General features: G+C 37.6%; 1 protein-coding gene and 1 long non-coding RNA gene across 13 annotated transcripts in view; one reads left to right on the forward strand and one right to left on the reverse strand.

Moving 5' to 3' along the window:
• hipk1 (homeodomain interacting protein kinase 1) overlaps positions 1–19,299 on the reverse strand; it is a 114,741-nt gene that overhangs the window by 33,753 nt on the left and 61,689 nt on the right. For all 12 annotated transcript variants that reach the window (XM_033042336.1, XM_033042343.1, XM_033042342.1 and 9 more), the window contains 5 exons: positions 12,947–13,033; positions 9,815–9,999; positions 8,366–8,528; positions 7,128–7,347; positions 3,215–3,333 (listed from right to left, as the gene is read on the reverse strand). In XM_033042336.1, coding sequence (XP_032898227.1) covers positions 3,215–3,333; positions 7,128–7,347; positions 8,366–8,528; positions 9,815–9,999; positions 12,947–13,033 — 774 coding nt within the window. The remainder of the gene's footprint in view (positions 1–3,214; positions 3,334–7,127; positions 7,348–8,365; positions 8,529–9,814; positions 10,000–12,946; positions 13,034–19,299) is intronic.
• On the forward strand, positions 170–18,699 carry LOC116986731. The gene is made up of 3 exons (XR_004415560.1): positions 170–182; positions 5,958–5,962; positions 18,651–18,699. It is a non-coding gene; the product is annotated as an uncharacterized LOC116986731 (long non-coding RNA).

Raw genomic sequence — 19,299 nt, forward strand, 5'->3', positions numbered from 1 at the left:
TTCCCCATGCTCTTTTAGTCAAGTAAAAGATTGCGATTGGTCAGGGTCTGGGAAGGAAAAAAACATTAGTACTCAGCTGCTCATCCCATTTGATGTATACAAGATGGGGAAAACAAAAAGGAACGCTGCCAACTATGTAAAAGGGAAAAAGGATCCCCATCACAGCTTTAAATATAAAACAGGTAAGATTGTACCTATATTATTACATATAATACTCCAGTTTCTAGTTTTAAAGTATAATTTACTCCTGAACAAAATTATGAAACAAAGACAGCATTGATGTACAATCTCAAAATCATGAATTAGGAGATAAACACTTCTGACCTCCATCAATAAAACATTCAAAGCTACAAAATGTTCGCTTAATATTTCTAAATTACATTTTACAATACTGCAAAAAAAAAAGGAAGTGGTTATTTATTCTTAACTGTTACAACCCTAGACAAAAAAGAAAGAAAATTAGTAATAAGCAAGAGATTGTTTTAATTGATTACAATCAATTGTGGCCATATCTCTTGTTTTCAATTTCATTATGAATCTGAACCACCGCAAAGCACAAGATCCTCAAATTGCAGAACTGTGTTCAGGTAGAGACAAACATAATTATATATGAACAATGTTTGTATTTCAATATCAAACAACACACCAGTGGTACAAAAATATGCTTGAACAATTATTGATACAATGTCAAGTTGAGACCAACAACTTGCACAATTAGATACCTGTTTATCGATTCAGTAATTGTCTTTTTTTTTAAATAGTGAACTCATCTTATAAAATTATTCTGACATGCCATTGATGTTTGATTGATTCAAAACCTCCTTGATGTCACATGAACGCACTCAAAATATGCCATGACAACTTACTTGTTTTGTGCACAGCTGAAAAGCTTAAAAACTTTTCAATTTAATTTAATATCCCCACATATGTAGACACAAAAACATAGGTGCAGGAGTAGGCCATTCGGCCCTTCGATCCAGCACCGCCATTCAATATGATCATGGCTGATCATCTAAAATCAGTACCCGTTCCTGCTTTTTGCCCCATATTCCTTGATTCCTTCAGCCCTAACAGCTAAATCTAACTCACTCCTGAAAACATCCAGTGAATTGGGCTCCACTGCCTTTTGTGGCAGATAATTCCACAGATTCACAACTCTCTGGGTGAAAAGGTTTTTCCTCATCGCAGTCCTAAATGGCCTACCCCTTATTCTTAAATTGTGACCCCTGGTGCTGGACTCCCCCAGCATCGGGAACATTTTTCCTGCATCCAGTCTGTCCAATCCTTTAAGAATTGTATCTATGTTTCTATAAGATCCCTCTCATCCTTCTAAATTCCAGTACTAAAATATCTTGCTGTGTTGGACACAAGAATTTGAATGTGCCATAGTTACCTCTTCTGAAGCTTTTAAATTAGTTTGAATTAACATTACCGATCTTGTTCTCTCCTTGCCTCTTTTCAGTTAACTCACAAGATCATTTCATAAATTATATTTTGTTTAATTGTTGCGGACCTATTTCTACTTTTCTCTCAGAACTTAGATGGCTTTGCAATGAACAGATTTGTTTCAACCAGGTCAACGGGATTTTGATATTTATAAAAATTCTTTAAAAGTTGCTACATTCTTCACAAAAATTTAGTTCTGCAATTGGTGTAAATTATCTACACAAAAAAATCATTGACTTTAACATTTAACTGTATTTAATTCTCTACAGTTGTGGCCTGATCTGATGGACATTTGCAGTACTTTATTTTCATTTCAGATTTTTTATTCTGGCAATTTTTTGCGTTTCAATTTTCTAAGTTTTCTTTAAAATAAAAGTAAATATAAATCCTGGAGCATCAATGAGGAAAAACGTTTGATTTCTGCATTCCCCTGCCTGTTCAACAAACTCACCCAATTTAACCTGAGAATTTTCGAATGACCAGGTTCAATGTCTGGTTAGTGCTAAGTTAATTATTTCAGCAAAAAAGGGATACAATGTTACCAATGACCACAGCAACCAGAGAACATTTACAACAGCTCTCTCTCATTATTCTAATACCAGACTGAACTGGCCTGGCAATTGTAGCCCCAGTGGTCAAAACTACTTGCAGATTTCATCCAAGGCAAGCGGCCTTAGCAAATAGTTTCGGTGGAATTCCAGCTCAGTTAAAAAGCCAGAGTTTTGAGTCAGAGGCAAAACCAGACAACAAAAATCAAGAACTCTGCAGTTATATGAGCTTGTAAGGTTAATGTAATTAACTACCTGTGGTTAAGTCACATCTCTGATGACATGAATCACAAGCTTTACATAGCTCTACTCTTCCATTTGCGCAATCTGATGCTCCCTAGCGTAATTCTTACAAGGAAAATAGGAAAATAGAAAGTGTTAAATTGCACTGAGAAGCTGCCTTATATCATTAAAATAACTTTATTTGTGCTACTCTAGAAGCCACCATGGACCCACATTCACCTTACAAGTTTTGCCAAGCTTAGGCTAGGTGACCATTTTACAGAGCACCTATATCCTGTTCACAATGGCCAGCTTGGGCTTCTGACTGGATGTCATTACAACTTCCCTTCCCATGTCAACTTGTTTGGTCTGGGCATCCTATAATGCCACAGTGAGATCAAATGCAAAATGGAAAAACAGCACCTCAATGCAGTTGGGTGACCAACAGACAAAGGTATGAACCACGAATTTTCCAATTTCAAGTAACCCACCTTCAGCGTTCCTTTCCCACTCCCACCAGTCTATCCAAGTTCTCTGAGTGTCCACCTTTCTCATCTCCCGCATGTCCACCACCAGTCCCCACCCATCACTCTTCCCAAGATATACCTTCCCTCCCCTATCTCCCATTTGCCTATCATTCCCCCTCCCCACTACAAAAATCTGGATCCACAATTCACCTACCAGCCTGCCTTACCCCACCCAGTTAATTCTATATATTGGCTATTTTCTCTCTTCGTCCTGATACCAGATCTTGACCTACAAAGTCAATCATCCTTTTGTCACCATAGATGCTGCATAGATCCAGTGTTCAGCCATTTATTCTTTGCTCCAAATTTCAGCATCTACAGTCTCTCGTGTCTAGTAGTTACTACCATTGACAGCACAGCACTGATGCAAGATGAGATAATTCTATCTGGTGAGCCCCACCTTCAAGGGCAGAAATACAGGGAATTGCAGGAAACAAAACTGAATTCAACATGAACTAGTCAACCACTTACCTGAGCAAGAACACCTGGCTGAAGTTGAATTGACTGTGCAGCTGGTGCCTGCGGTACAACAGGCATTGCATTCTCCACTCGAACAGAAAAACCAGAATGTTTTGCAGATGCTTGTAGCCCTGTCAAGAAAAGAGGTAATTTCTAACAATTGGCTTGTGAAGAAAAATAAAATGAAGAGTTAAAAGATCAAACAATTTTACTTTGGTACTTTAACAAGGTATTTTTCCTGAGGTCATAAACAGATAGAATGGCAGAATCATAGCTTAATACTGATGTTCCATTCAAACAACAAACCTAGGTTTTAACCGAATGAAAGGTGTAAATCCAGTTCTTGTAAACCATTGTTACATCCTTTCAAATCACAAATCCAAATCAGAGTATTCAAGTGCGGAAACTATTGGTATCAGTTCTTCTGAGAGTAAACAGAGAACTACCGACCAATGAGTCTGGCTTCAATAAAAGAGAAATGGTGGACTCCATAATTAAGAAAGTGGTCACAGAACAAATAATGAAATTTATGTTATCCGGTACGTGGCAGACGTAACATGCATCGGTTAATCAAATATTCCAGTTAATGAAGCCTGCTCTTCCAATGATGCCAAGCCTCCATTGGTCCAATATTTGTGCACAGAAAGAAAGCACATTGTAATAGGACTGAGCAGTCAACATGGATCCAGAAACAGGGAATTATCTTTGACCAGCAAGTATAGATGAGGAGAAACATGGAACATCACAGTATCAGGTCCTTCAGTCCACATCATGGCTTGACAACTATGCCAATTTAAACTAATCCCATCTGCTTGTACGTGTTCCTCATCGCTGCATTTCTACGCCGCTCGTGTGCCGGTCTAAATACCTACTAAACTTTGTTATGGCATCTTCTACTGCCTCTCCTGGTTTATGCATTCCAGGCATCTACAACTTTGTGTAAAAATAATTTGACTCGCAAATGTCCTTTGAACTTTCCTCCCCTCATCTTAATGAGGCTGTCTAATATTTGATATTTCCATCTTGGGGGAAAAAGGGTCTGGCTAATTTACTCTAGCCATGCCTCTCAACATTTTATATACTTCCATCAGGTCTCCCCTCAGTCTCAAATGCTCCACAAAAACAATCCAAGAAAATTTTCCCAACATCTTCTTATAGCGAATGCACTCTAATCCAGGCAACATCCTGGTAAACCTCTTCTGCATCCTTCACAAGACATCCATATCCTTTCTTTAATGCAGCGATCAGAACTGCACACAATACTCCAAATATGACCCAAAGTTTCACGTAAAGTAAGTTAAATTTGCCATATTTTATTATCAGTGCCTTGATTGATGAATGCAAGTATGCAGTACACCTTCTTTACCACCCAAAATTACTTGAACTTGTCATAACCATATAACCATATAACAATTACAACACGGAAACAGGCCATCTCGGCCCTACAAGTCCGTGCCGAACAACTTTTTTCCCTTAGTCCCACCTGCCTGCACTCATACCATAACCCTCCATTCCCTTCTCATCCATATGCCTATCCAATTTATTTTTAAATGATACCAACGAACCTGCCGCCACCACTTCCACTGGAAGCTCATTCCACACCGCTACCACTCTCTGAGTAAAGAAGTTCCCCCTCATGTTACCCCTAAACTTCTGTCCCTTAATTCTGAAGTCATGTATTTGTAGTTTAAGGGCCTTCAATAAAATACCACATCAAGAAGTTACTAAACAAAATTACACATGTGATTTGGGATGGAAAGAGTAATGGTCAACGAACAAAAACAAGTATTTTTTAGTTAAGAGCTTTGAACTAGCAAGGTGTCATATGGATCAGTAGGGAGAACCCAAATATTTGCAAGCAACATCACTGATTTGAGTGAGGAGACGAAATGCAATATTTCCATGTCTTCTTGTGATAGCAGTAGTGTGGGGTGTGGAGACAGGTTAAGATGGTAGGCAAGGACATCGCAGCTAAACCAAAAATAGTCATCTATTTGGGTGTTATTTTTAAAACGAACCTTATTGAAAGGTGTGGGTGTTCAAAGGAACCTAGATAAATGTACTGTCCTGAATGGTTATCTTCTGCCATGCGCGCTGACATCCCTGCTGGCCAGGAACGTCACGGGTGGGCGCAGTAGATTGGAAACACCATCTGCAGGACTCGGTTTGAAAAGCTGCACCCATTTTTGGTAAGTTACGGTGATGTTAAGTTCGACGTTAATTAGTAAACTACTGTTAAATTACTTACTCCGTTGTCCTTATTGTCCCGGGCAAGACATAACAGTAACCTTCTACACAAGTCACTGATACTTAATGTTCAATTATATTAAGCAATCAGGAAGCCGAACATTATGTTGAATGCAAGATGATTTTAAATATACAAGATATTTTGCTCCAAAACAAGCAGGGCTCTAGCAACACAACAATTAGAATTTTGTGCACAGATTTAGTGCGTCCATCTAAGGAATGACTTGCTATCAATAGGGGAAGTGCAACAACAGGTTACCAGATGGGCCCTTGGGATTGTGGAGAGGATGGGGCAGCAACTGTTTTATGAGGGGAGATTAAATAGACTAAACTCCAATTTTGAAGAATGAAAAGTAATCTCATTGAAGCATGCAAAATTATCACAGGGCAGATTGTTCCCCTGGCTGGGGCATTGAAATTCAGTGGGTCAGTCTCAAAATAAAGGGTTTGGAGATAGGACAGTGATGAGAAGAACTTTTTGATATTTTCTACCGAGTGTTCTCAGAAGGCTCAGTCACAGAATACATTTACATGAAAACCTTAACAAATAAGGAGTTCATTGTTTCAATTCATACCCAGTGGATACGTCAAATAACCACTTTTGATTTTAAGGGAATGCAAGGGGTATCAAGATAGTAGAGTGCCGAAGTAAAGCATCAGCCAAGCAGCGATGAGGAAAGGATTTCAGCAAGTTACAGGGCAAGCAAAATGGGGCGGATGGTTTGCTCTTGCAGCTATTTCTTGTGTTTACATTCTTCTGACCATATAGGTCATAAGGGATAGGAATAGAATTAGGCTATTCGGCCTATCACTCCACCATTCAATATGGCTGATCTCACTCTAACCCCATTCTCCTGCCTTCTCCCCATAACTTCTGACACCTGTACTAAAATCACATTATTTGTTGCTGCTTGGAAGGGCAAAATGCTTGTTGGACTCTCCAATCACTGATAAATATATAGGGCTCTCCATTCACTGATAAATGTAAAGGCTTTTTACAGTCTCAAAATATTAAATACCCCTATCAATGGATTTGGTTATTTCTAAACAGACGATGCCACATTCTACCACCTTTAACAAAATAATTATAGGTAGTTCCACACCCATACTGATGCGCTTATTCACATTTACTTGCTTGATTTCCTCCCAACTGTTTATCCATTCTTTACTAATTTCTATGACGTTATGCTATTTCCTCTTTAATGCCTTTATAGTTCACATTTATATTCCTCTACTTTGTGTCCAACTAGAAACTCAAATCAAACTATACACAAACACTCTAAAATATTCAATCCTCAGTGAATTTAGTCAAATATTATTTAAGTAACGGAAAATGCCAGCCAAACGCTATTTTAAATGTTCTCCAGTCAAAAGTAGCAAACAAACTTGTATCAATACATACCACCACCAGTTTGAAAAACAAGCATTAAACGCCATTAATTATTTTCATATAATACTAAAGAATATCAATGGGAGCTAATTAAAGATTTTCATAAAGGACATCCATCTGTCCTGACAAAAGAAAGTGCCAAGCTAAGCAAACAAGAACCTAAATGTGCACGCTTCAAAATGATAGGACCAATTTTATCTTACGAGCTGGTCATTCCATATGTTTAAACGACATGAAACAGAAGACATTCAAGTTTCCGAAGAGTCCAGTCTGAAAGAAGACACTCACCTTGAAATGCTGGTGGACACACGATGAGGGCTTGCTGGAAGGGGTCAGCCTGTGCACATAGCTGTGTTGCTCCTGCCTGCAGAGACATGCTTGCTTGTGCAACACCCGCCACAGGTGCTGTTGGAGGTTGATAGAGTGCGGATTGATAATTAAGCAGAGACACATCCGCACTGGACAACGAAAGAGCTGCTGCAGTGGAGGTAGGAGCTAAGGTGTTGGCCTAAAGAAATTTCACATTGTTAATTATAGGTATAAGAAAAACATGAAATGCACAAACTTTTGCATTTTCTTTTAAACATCTAATAGAATAACATAACTGGAATGCTCAGATTAAAAAATATTATATCTGTAACAAATGTGACAATAAAAAATTTGAAGGGAAGAAATTGACCTTGAAATTATTGCCCTTTAAAGATCCAATAGATACCATACAAAGCAATGATCTTAATATAGCTGGTAAAGCTTCAATTTCACCCACTTTTTTTGGCTAAACTAATGCAAAATATTGCTGAATATAATTAAAATTCATTGGCCTTACTATGAAGACATTAAAGCACAGTAAATTTTACAAAGTCAGTACTAGATCCTTTCCTGTTGGTGTAGTGGTTTACATTTGAATACATACATGGCTCATGGTTACAATGTTTGTACAGGACATTTCCTTTATCAAAGTGATACAATATGGAGGAAACATTTGTAAATAATTGATAAATTGAAGGGGAAGCAGGAAAGTTTTCTCCCAGATAAATTTGGTATGGGAAAGAGTTTAGAACAAGTGAAACTTCAATTTCAGAATATGAATTAATTTAAAATATCAAAATTACAATTAGCATAAATATTCAATTTTGTGAATCAAATTTCCAGTTCTTCTTTAAGGTTTTAGGTTGTGGTACAATTTTAGAACCAAGTGGATATTATGTGAGGAATTTTGCAACAGTTCCTGAAACTTTCACTATTCAGTGTTTTGCAGATTAAAGTCAGAAAAAAAACATCCCCTTACAACAGCAATGAGCTGGGTCTCCCTTAATCTTACTTCAATTATTCTGTAGACAATGTGAAATCATAATTTCCATGAAATCTTGCACGCATATGTGCATGCGATGGTATATGTTATATTTGCATCCTTGTCTAATAGAAACTGCATTTAGACTGCTCAAAATCATTTTATTGAGAAGAATTGATGGAGGTGATGCTGTTTTTGTTGCTTCCAAGATATGTTTATGTACAGTGGCTCATACCTGATTGTGCATGGTGTTGAGTTGGTTATTGAAGGCCATCGTCAAGTTTGTGCTTGTGTTTGGTGCAACATGTGCAATAAACTGACTTTTATTCTGGTTTATAGTTTCATAGTTGTTGACTCGCCGTTTGCAAATCTCCATGTTTTGAAAGCAGGATTTCACACTATAAAAAGATAAGCATCTTATTTAGAAATGGAAGTATCAAATTTAAATATATAGCAGCTCACGTATTTTAATTAAATAACTAACATAAATGTTGCACATTTTTCTTTTCTAAATAGGTTGCAGTGAGCCAGTGATGGTTACATGATCTATTTCTGAAAATTAAGCTTACAACAAATACCTTTCAAATAATGATTACATAAGTTATTTAACATTCAATTGGATGTTGTTTAAGATCTATGCCCAGCTAATTTATTTTTTTGCTCGTGTCTAATTTCTCATCAATCAAAGCAGGAGAAAAGGGCATATTTTCCAGCCTATAGATTGAGTACACGCAGCCTCCATGTAAGTATTTGCAAACTGCACCATATGTTGGGAGCCGTGGCATTGCTCTTACACAGCATGAAAGCAGCATGAAAAATGGCTCAACTTCCCGGAACAAAGAACATGCAATTAAATAGCATCATGAAAAATATCAGAAATAAATTAGCTCAAAGATTATTATCTATCAAATGTTACATTAAAACCTAAAAGGGGATATTCAGCTGACAATAGCTTGGTTGAGGGTACACAAAATTGCTGGGGAAACTCAGCGGGTGCAGCAGCATCTATGGAGCGAAGGAAATAGGCGACGTTTCGGGCCGAAACCCTTCTTCAGACTTGGTTGAGGTTGTTTTAAACAGGAAAACAAACAAGAGACAGCATGGGGATGAATTGGAGGATGGGGGAATATAATCTCAAAGATGGGTTGGCAGTGTGTATGTGGATTTGAAGGGAGGGTGGAAAGGAAAATATCAAAATAACTTTCAGAATTTAGGCACATGCCACCCAAGGACTGGACATCATTTGCAGAACTACAAAATTAGGCCTGACAGTAACCAGAACACGACTTGCACATGCATCTTGACAGATGAGTGCTGAGATGATTAATAAAAAGACAGCGCAAGCTCCTGGAAGAGTTACAAAACAATTGGAATTTTAAAAAGAGACACTGCTTTCCCAAGAGAAAATGCAGGATAACAAGCACAGGGATTATGGATGAGTCAGCCACGGCAACCAGTCATAAACAAGCTCATTAATGGAGAATAAAAGACAAACTAGCCAGGACTACAAAATAATAATCAATAGGTAGTGGAGGCATGTGCCAGGCCGGCTATAGACAACGTAAGCAACTGTAATATTAGGGAGTATTTTAGAATAAGGGTTCAGCAAGTCTCAACAAAATGACATTCACATCTTGTCCTAAAGGGCTTTGTTGCAGGAAACTGTACAATCTAAATGGCTTACTGATTGCTATGAGGAAAGTCAAGCAGATGTGTCATGGTAACAAATGGATGGTTTAAGGTTTTTAACGGATTAATCCTCTTGTCAGCATCTATTGTCAACATTTTCTTTAACAAATCAATATATTCCCTTCGGTCTGCTTTCTCAACCAACATATCTGTTCCTTCCAAATCATTCGGCATGTTCACCTGAAAGTGCAAGCATTAAACAATATAAATGTACATCATTAAAGAGACAAACCAACAATAGACTCATCCTTAACCATTTTTAATAACCTAACCATTATACATCTTTTATCTTAAGTTACTAGGCATTAAAATCTGAAATCAGACCAGAATTTGAACACCAGCTGAATTGACCTGCAGTTTAATATTTACAAGGATAAATTAGGATACAATGAACAGGCAGGAGATTAACCAATTTCACTCAGATGTGCACGTGCTTGTGCATTATCATTAATAATTAAATATACAGTTTGCTGTAATACCAACACGTATAAGAAATATTTCCACACATTTCTAAATTTAAAAAATCCTCAATACTTCAGAAATAACCTTCAAGATTAGAGTTGTTTACTTTAATAATGAAAGGATTCATGGGACCTCCCAAATATTTGCAGCACAGCACAGGATCAGGCTCTTCTGCTCATGATGTCTATGCCTACCATAAATCCAATTAAACTGACCCCATTTGTCTGCACATGGTCTACATCCCACCAATTCCCTGCCTGCTCGCGTGCGGTTGAAATGCTTCTTAAAGTTGCTATCTGACTCCAGAACCTCCCCCGGCCTTGTAGTCTAGGTTCCATCTACTCAGTTAAAAAAATGTGCCTAATACACTTCCTTTAAACCTTGCCCCTTTCATCTTAAAACTATTCCCTCCTGTATTTGATATTTTCACGGGATAAAGATCCTTATTTGTCCTATCTATACCTTTAATACTTTTACACACTTCAATTAGGACCCACTTCCCCCCCCCCCCCACCTCCCCACCTCCAGAGAAAATAATCCAAGTTTGTCCAAGCTTACCCTATAGCCAAGGATAGTTAAGCAAGATAAGCAATAATTCTATATCAATTAACGTTACAAATTAAGTGCACTTCTATGGCTTCATATTAAATTTTGTTTGCATTTATAATTAAATCTGTGAAGCCCTTAAATCCATCAAATTGTAAATCAAGATACGCCAAACTTTTTTTTGCTAGATATGTAATCCTTCAATAAATGTCCTTTCAAAATTCTAAACTTCCCAATGGTTCATTTTACATATACTCTAGAATACTGTAGGTTGGAGTCGAACCTACCAAATTCTAGTTATGGTTACGTGCAAAGTACCATAAAAAATCTCAGAATGAAACAGAATGGAAGCCAAAAAGTTACTGGCTCCAATTAGAAATGTCAATTTTTAAAAAATGACGAGGGAAAAGTCATCAGGCCATTGTCAAACACTCACTTCCTTGATGGGCACAGCGAATAGTCACTTGATCAAGCCAAGCAATCAATTGGCAACCTTCTGACTGCGCACTCAGCAGCCAGGTCAGCTCCTTGCCCCTGAAGAATCTCCCAGTCTTTACCTCAGCAAGAAACGCCAACATTTAGCAATACAACTCCATTGATATATTTAAGCGTGACTCAACTACTAACTTGGGGAAGGCTCTAATTCATCCACTCCAAAAGAAAAACGAAGCTATTTTAGGTAAGCGAATGAGAAGATAGCGTTAATATATATATATATTTTTTAATGTAGCCTTTCAAATATCCAATAATTTCCAGACGACTGGGACAACAGTCCAATGATTGACACTCCTTCCACAATGCCTCCATTCCCTCCACCACGGTGGCAACAGTCATTGCCAAGGAAAAAATGCCCTGCTGTTATTTACCCGAGGATTCTGTCAACATCTCTCAACTTATGGCATCCACATCAAAGTCGAGGATGCAGACCAATGGGTAACGCACGCTCCATAACGTAGACACTAGCTTGTAAATATCACCATTCCTTCATTGTTGCCGAATCCAAATCTGGACATGCCCTACCCAACAGCATTCATAAAGGTATCATGACCAGAAGGTCTACAGTGGTGCAAGATGGAGATGAGAATCCAACACCTTCTCAAATGAAGGAGAAATGCAATAATTACTAATTTTGATGTTACCCACAACATCCTGAGGAGGCTTCTGATCATTTACCTAAATATCCTCACAAGTGTTATATCATGTTTTCTTTTCATGTGAAGCACTTGATGTATTTTGTTATCTCAGACACACTAAGGCCAAGCACCTGTTGTTGCTAACATTAGATTTCAAATAGTTAGGGTGCTTGAGTGAATAGATTTAACCTTTCACTCTTCAACAAGGGCAAAATCTGTAGACATTACAGATATGGAAAAAAGATTTTCTCAGGGACAAGAGATATTATGTCCGAAACTTCATGTTACCAAATACTGCATCAGTTTTAGATTCAGGACGGCTTCAATGGAGAGGGAGATGAAATCAACTAAAGAACAAATCTGTGGTGAAGAAGGATCTCGACCCAAAACGTCATCTATTCCTTCTCTCCAGAGATGCTGCCTGTCTCCCACAGAGTTACTCCAGCTTTTTGTGTCTATCTGTGGTGACGGTAATGGCTTTTGCTTCCTCCCTTTCCCAGTTATAAGCATGGACTCTGCTCCATTAACTGAAAGCTAGTTCAGTTTGACTGACCAGCACTGACGGGATAGTAGTCTCACTGTGCTCTCCTCCATTGCTTTTCTTCCTTACCCCCCCCCCCCCCCCCCCCCCACCACACACCCTCTCTCTACTCCAATGGAACTCAAAGTCAAAGTATTTTTCTTTTGTACTTGTCAAAAAAAAATAATCACGTTTTACAATGGAATTGAAACCACAATTAATCAGTGCTATTAGTTCCTCTGTCATCAGCAGGAACTCGGCAGGGAATAGAATGTGCATGCACCACAAATTTAGCAAAGAAAATAGTTCAAACCTAGCATTTTATTTCAAGGCACAAACTCAGCTCAGTGCTTTGCACAATATTTTCTTAAATGTCATCTAAATTATTAATTTGCATTAATTAATCCATCCACAAGAAAAATATTCTACACGCTGCAACAAACCAAATGTTAAGCTCAATGCTTACCTGAGCCATATCATCTAAACAGTTGAAAATATACTTTCTTGCTTCCTTCGATTTGATTCCTGTCTCCAACTCATGCTCTTCTGGTGTCTAAACAGAAAAAATATTCAGAGAAATAGTTAATAATGGAAGTTTATTAAAGTATAGTAACAATGAAATATAAACAGTCAATTAAATGTGCAGTTTGTGCTGAATAGAGAATTCAGATAAGGGTGCTGAATAAAGAACCCTAACTTGACAATCGGCAAACTATTTTTTTTCCCCAGGAGCACACAAATCAATTTTCCGTACGGGTCAAGTACAATAATATTTTTAGAATACTAATTAAAGTTTGGAAAAAGGGCAAAAGGGGTATTTTGGAAGAAGGGCAAAAAATGCAGGAAGGGGAAGTTAAAAAAAAAAAGCAAATAATAAGCAAAAATAATAAGCTGGTTTAAACACATCAAGCAGCTATGTAGGTTAAGATGCAGAAAACTTAAAATTACAATGTATTCATAGCATGATTGACACAAATCAAAGTCAACAGATATTATCTAATTCTCATTATGGAAACATGGTTGCAGGGTGCCAAAGTTAGGAACGAAATATTCCAGGGCAGTTGGATTTTTTGGAACGAGTGCAAAAAGGAAGAGAGTAGTGCAGCACTAAATATGGGAGGAGATCAATACATTGATGAGAAAGGATCCAGGCTTGTTGTGAAACTAGAATCACTGAATCGAGCTAAAAAATAACAAAGGGCAGAAAACTGAAATAGGATTTATTTACGTCACCTAATAGTGGATGTAATATACAACTTGACATAGCCCTTGTAATACCCCTGATTTATGTGGTCGGATATTGCATCTAACTTGACAATAATGTGAGATTGTATGGATTGAATGAGTCATATTTGCTCTGATAAAAGTGGAGCTGAATTCATGAAATATAGTTAAGATTCTTCAGATCAAATCATGAAGAAGGAAAAGATTTTTGGATCTGATATTACAGAATCGATGATCCAATAGGAAAAGCAGTGAATGAATTAAGCACTCGTCTATAAGATAGTGAAAACGTAGTTAGTGAGCTATTCGGCTACTTAATCCCTAGGACCTGGTCATATACACACCCAAAATTTTGAAAGTGCTCTCTTTAGTGATAACGATGCTCCGGTTATCTACCTTCAGAATGCTAGATTCTAATAAAATTGTTCTTGTAGACTAGAAGGTAGTAAACGTGACCCCACTGATCAACAAAATGCTTAAATCTATCATGAGGGACATAATAACAGTACATCATGAAACGGATTGAACAGAGACAGTGTACATTAATAAAAGGAAAATTATATTAGACTGATTTGTTTTAAAGTTTATTAAGAGGAAACCAATGCATTTGGATTTTTGTAAAGGCCTTTAATAAAAGTCCTGCACAAGAGGTTGGAAAGAAAAATTGGGGAGCATGGAATTGGGGTAATATATTGATATGGATTGAGAATCGATTACCATACAGAAAACAATGTGAATCAATAGATCGTTCTCAGGTTGGCAAGAGAGAACTAGTGGGGTATGCAGAGTTCAATGCTTGAGCTCAGCTTTTCACAATCTATATCAATAATTTTGCTGGAGGAATCAAAACATCACATTTCTAAGTGTACTAATGATTCCAAGTAGGACTGCAATAAAGGTATAGAAGCTTCAAGGAGAAACAAACTAGTCAAATGAGTCGGAAGAACATGGCAGATGGAATATAAATGTAAAACAATTGTGAACTTATCTATTTTAGTGCACATAATAGAAAAAGAGTATCTATTAAAGCATGAGAAACAGGGTAGCATTAATGTTAAAAAGGGTCCAGTGTATTTGCAATTCCACCTCACTTCTTCTTTTCCAGCTTATCCCCACATTCCTGTATTCCTTAATATCCATAAATCTATTGGTAACAGGTTTGAATAAATTCATTAATCAATCTCTGCACTACTCCGAGGTAGATCATTTCAAAGATTCACCATCATTACCAAAGACATTTCTTCTCATCAGTCCAAATTACCTACTCCTTCCTTAATCAGAGTTTGAAGGAAAAAATAATCCTCTCTGAATCCAATCTGTCAAGCTCTGTACGATTTGTAACTTTCAAAGAGTACTCTTCACGTTCTAAACTCTTATCACAAACCTGTTAATACAATCCCTCCTCCTTCCTACAACTAATTTGATATATCTTTATTTCATTCCCTCCATGGCAAGAATATTTTTCTAGATAATCCGACCGAAACTGCACATAATTCTTAAGGTGTGGTCTTCAAGACACACATTGAAATTCAGTAAGGCATGTTTACTCCTGCATTTAAATATTTTCATTATGAAGCCAACACTCTATTTGCTTGCCGTATCTGCACATTAATTTTCAATGACATATCCAAGGCCAACCCAAGTCTTTAAACATCAGCATTTTCCAAGGTCCCCTACGCTTTTCTATTTTGTGTTTCAGAGTTGATGAGCTCTCATTTTTGCCACACTGTATTCCTTCTGTCACGTTCTCATCCACTCATTTAAACTAGCCAATATCCTCCAGAAGCTTTTGGCAATTTCCATTCTCTTCACAATCTAATTTAGTTTTGCATCATCAGCAAGGTTGCAAATATGTCATTTGGCCCCTCAGCTAAATCGATGACATAACATAAATAATTAACAAGTCAGTCCCCATGCACCCATTCCTATGGCACCCCAGTCACCACAGCCTGTCAATGTAAGAAATACTCATTTTCTTTATTCTTCGTTAACAAATGATATGCCTATTTAACATACCCAGTTCCACATGCGATGATCTTGTTGACCTTTCTCCTGTGTGGAAAGCTTAATCAAAAGGTCCTCTAAAAATCCAAACACTATCTTTTGGCTCCAATATTTTATCAACCACATCTTCAAAATATTCCAATAAATTAGTCAAACATGGCTTCCATTTCGCAAATCCATGACGATTGCTCAATCCTATTATTCTTTTCTAGTTCCATTATTGTATTTGTCATTATATAGATTCTAGCATTTCCTTTTCTACAGGTGTTTGACCAACAGGTCAGTTTCCCATTTTCTCTTTTCTCACTTTAAACTAAAAGCCTGACCATATTAACCTATTTCAATCTGCAGAAAACATTTCAGTCCATACAACTTTGAAAGATGAAAACCAATGCTTCCACCATCTCTGCAGCAAGTTCAGGTTTAGGTACATTGCCACGTACAGTGAAGTACAGCATGTTATCCAAACAGATCAGATATACCATACATAGATACAATCAGTTCAAACTCGTACAATAGATAGAACAGAGGGGAAGATAGAGTACAGAATAGTTCTCATCATTGTAGTGCATCGGTTCCTTAGAAAAAGTCCAATGTCCTTAATGGAGTAGAGGTGAAACAGTACCCTAGCTTATGGAAGGACTGTTCAGAAGCGGAAGGGAGGTGATTGCTTCTGTAACTGTGACGCAGACCATTTGATTTTGATTTATTGGCTGTCTCATCAAACTTGCCAAGCTATTTTATTTAAAATAACACAAATTTCTTTCAGTTCTCCATCCTCATTAGCCCCAAAATTCTCTAGTCTTTCTGGCAGGTTTTAGTGTCACCATAGGAGAAAATAGACAAAGCATGTGTTTAAATTTTCTGCCATTTCCCTTCCTTATTATATATTCTCCCATGATCGAATAATCTCTTTAAAATGCAAAAAGGTGATTATGGCAAATCCTGAATTTCAAATTAATAGTTCTAGAAGATCAGGGTTTCTCTCCAGAAATGAACCAGCTTGCTTTAAAAGGAATTGTGACAAATATAATGCTGCTTTTTAAAAGTTTGAGTATAATGATAATCTTAATCTTTAGTTTGCGACTATTTCAGTCACAAGGCTCCCAAATATCTCGATTTCTACAGACTATAAATTGTATGAGAGAAAACAAACCAATGATATGAGAGCATTAAAATGGTTAATAGCATTGTTATTACTGAATTAAATATTTAACTAAAATTAAAGAATCTAGGAGTGCAGGTAAATAGTTTCTTGGAATTGGCGTCACAGGTAGATAAGGTGGTCAAAGAGGCTTTTGGCACATTGACCTTCATCAGTCAGAGCATCGAGTACAGAAGTTGGGAGGTCACGTTGCAGTTACACAAGGCGTTGGTGTGGCTACATTTAGAGTATTGTGTTCAGTTTTGGGCACCATGCTGTAGGAAAGATGTTGTCAAGCTGGAAAGGTTGCTCAGATGATTTACGAGGATGTTGCTAGGACTCGAGGGCTTTGGCTACAGGGAGAGCTGAAGCAGGCTAGGACTATTCTTTAGACCACAGGAAGATGAGGGATGATCTAACAGAGGTGTATAAGAGCATGAGAGGAATAGATAGGGTGAATGCACAGAATCTTTTACCAAGAGTTGGGAAATCAAGAACTAGAAGACGTAGCTTTAAGGTGACAGCAGAAAGATTTAATACAAACGTGAGGGGCAACCATTTCCGCACACAGAGTCATTGGCATACAAAATAGTAGTTGAGACTGGTACTATAACATTTAAAAGACATTTGTTCAGGTACATGGATAGGAACGGTTTAGAAGGATATGGGTTAAAGGCAGGTAGGTGGGCCTATGAAAGATTAAACTTATTGATTGGCATGGCATGTTGGTAGCACATAGTTCAAAAATGAAGATAATGAATAAAAGTAGGATATTATGGGAAGGCAGATTAAACAAGATGATCTTAAAGAATGGCGGTAAGTTTATCAGCCTCAGGACCTACTCATCCTATTATTTCTTATATATTTAACAGAAAGGAAGAGGAGAGAATGGACTGACAAATTCAAATTATTCAAATCTACAATTCCCGAATCATATTTATCACAACACTCTAGCAACATGGTATCTAGTAATGTAGGCACGGGGCAGGGTAGGTGACTAACATACAAATAATTTTGTAATACGAAAGAGCAAGGCAGTCAAATATTGCAGGCAAAAGGGAGAAGACAATGCCTGAAAAAGTACATCTTTGGGATAAGAAGTCAGATCTTCCTGGCCCAGTCCTTCCGTGCCCATGGTTGTTCTGATTAGAAGCAGTGTTCACCTCCGGTCTCTCTACATTATGGAATCCAGCAACACCATCTCAGTTGAGGTGAAACTCTGCCCCTAAATTACCCGAACATTAAATAGCTAGCAAAGCTGAGAGATGGGCATTTGCCCTCTGTCAAATCTGTAAATGCCTTTTAGTCATTTCTAAGTATTAATAACGTTCACATTAAAAAAATAATAATTGTAGAATTGAACCTGGGTCACTGGGACAGAGGTTGCAGATTTATGAGCTTGAAGCATTACATAATGTAGGGAAAGACACAACATTGGGTATTGTACCTATATCCCACCTGGCATTCTGAAGCTGCAATTACATTTCCAATTTCTGTAATTGACAATGTAAAATGCCAGATTTTATTGCAGTTTCAACAGCTATGCTCCTGCAATATCCAGGACTTGCAGGTTTGAGTTATAGAAAGAGGTTGGGAAGGCTGAGACTTTTTTTTTTTTTTTAAGAATGTGGGAGGCCAATGGGTGCCCTTACTGAGATATGCAAGACCATGAAGGACAAAGATAAAATGCCCACAATTTCTTTCTCCAGAGGAAATGATTCTGAAAATAGACAGCAGATGAGTGAGGAGAGATTTAAAAGTGAATATTACCACAGCTAACGAGGGAAATTAAGGATAGACCGTAGCTAATGAGGGAAATTAAGGATAGTGGTATATCCAAGGAGGAGGCATATCAATTTTGCATAGGAAGCAACAAACTGGAGGACTGGGAGAAATTTAGAATTCAGAAGAAGACAATAGGGTTAATTAAGAGGGGGAAAATAGAGCATGAAAGAAAGGGGAATATAAAAACTGACTGTAAACGCTTCTTTAGATTTGTGTAGAGGAAAAGATTAGTGAAGACAAATGTGGGTCCTTTACAGTCAGAAACAGGTGAATTTATAATGAGAAACAAGGACATGGCAGACCAGTTAAATGAGTACATTGGTTCCGTCTTCACTACGGAAGACACCAACAATCTCCCAGAAATACTCGGGGACCGAGGATCTAGTGGGGAGGAAAGAAATGAAGGTAATCCACATTAGACAGGAAATGGTGTTAGGTAAACTGTTGGGACTGAAGGCAGATTCAGGGTCTGATGGTCTGCATCCCAGAGTACTCAAGGAGGTGACCCTAGAAATCGTGGATGCATTGATGATCATTTTCCAATGTTCTATCGATTCTGGATCGGTTCCTGTGGACCGGAGAGTAGCCAATGTAACCCCACTTTTCAAGAAAGTGGAGAGAGAAAACGGGGAATTATAGACGTTAGCCATATATCAGTAGTG

The sequence above is a fragment of the Amblyraja radiata genome, chromosome 24 (genome assembly GCF_010909765.2).
Source record: "Amblyraja radiata isolate CabotCenter1 chromosome 24, sAmbRad1.1.pri, whole genome shotgun sequence".
Lineage (NCBI taxonomy): Eukaryota > Metazoa > Chordata > Chondrichthyes > Rajiformes > Rajidae > Amblyraja > Amblyraja radiata.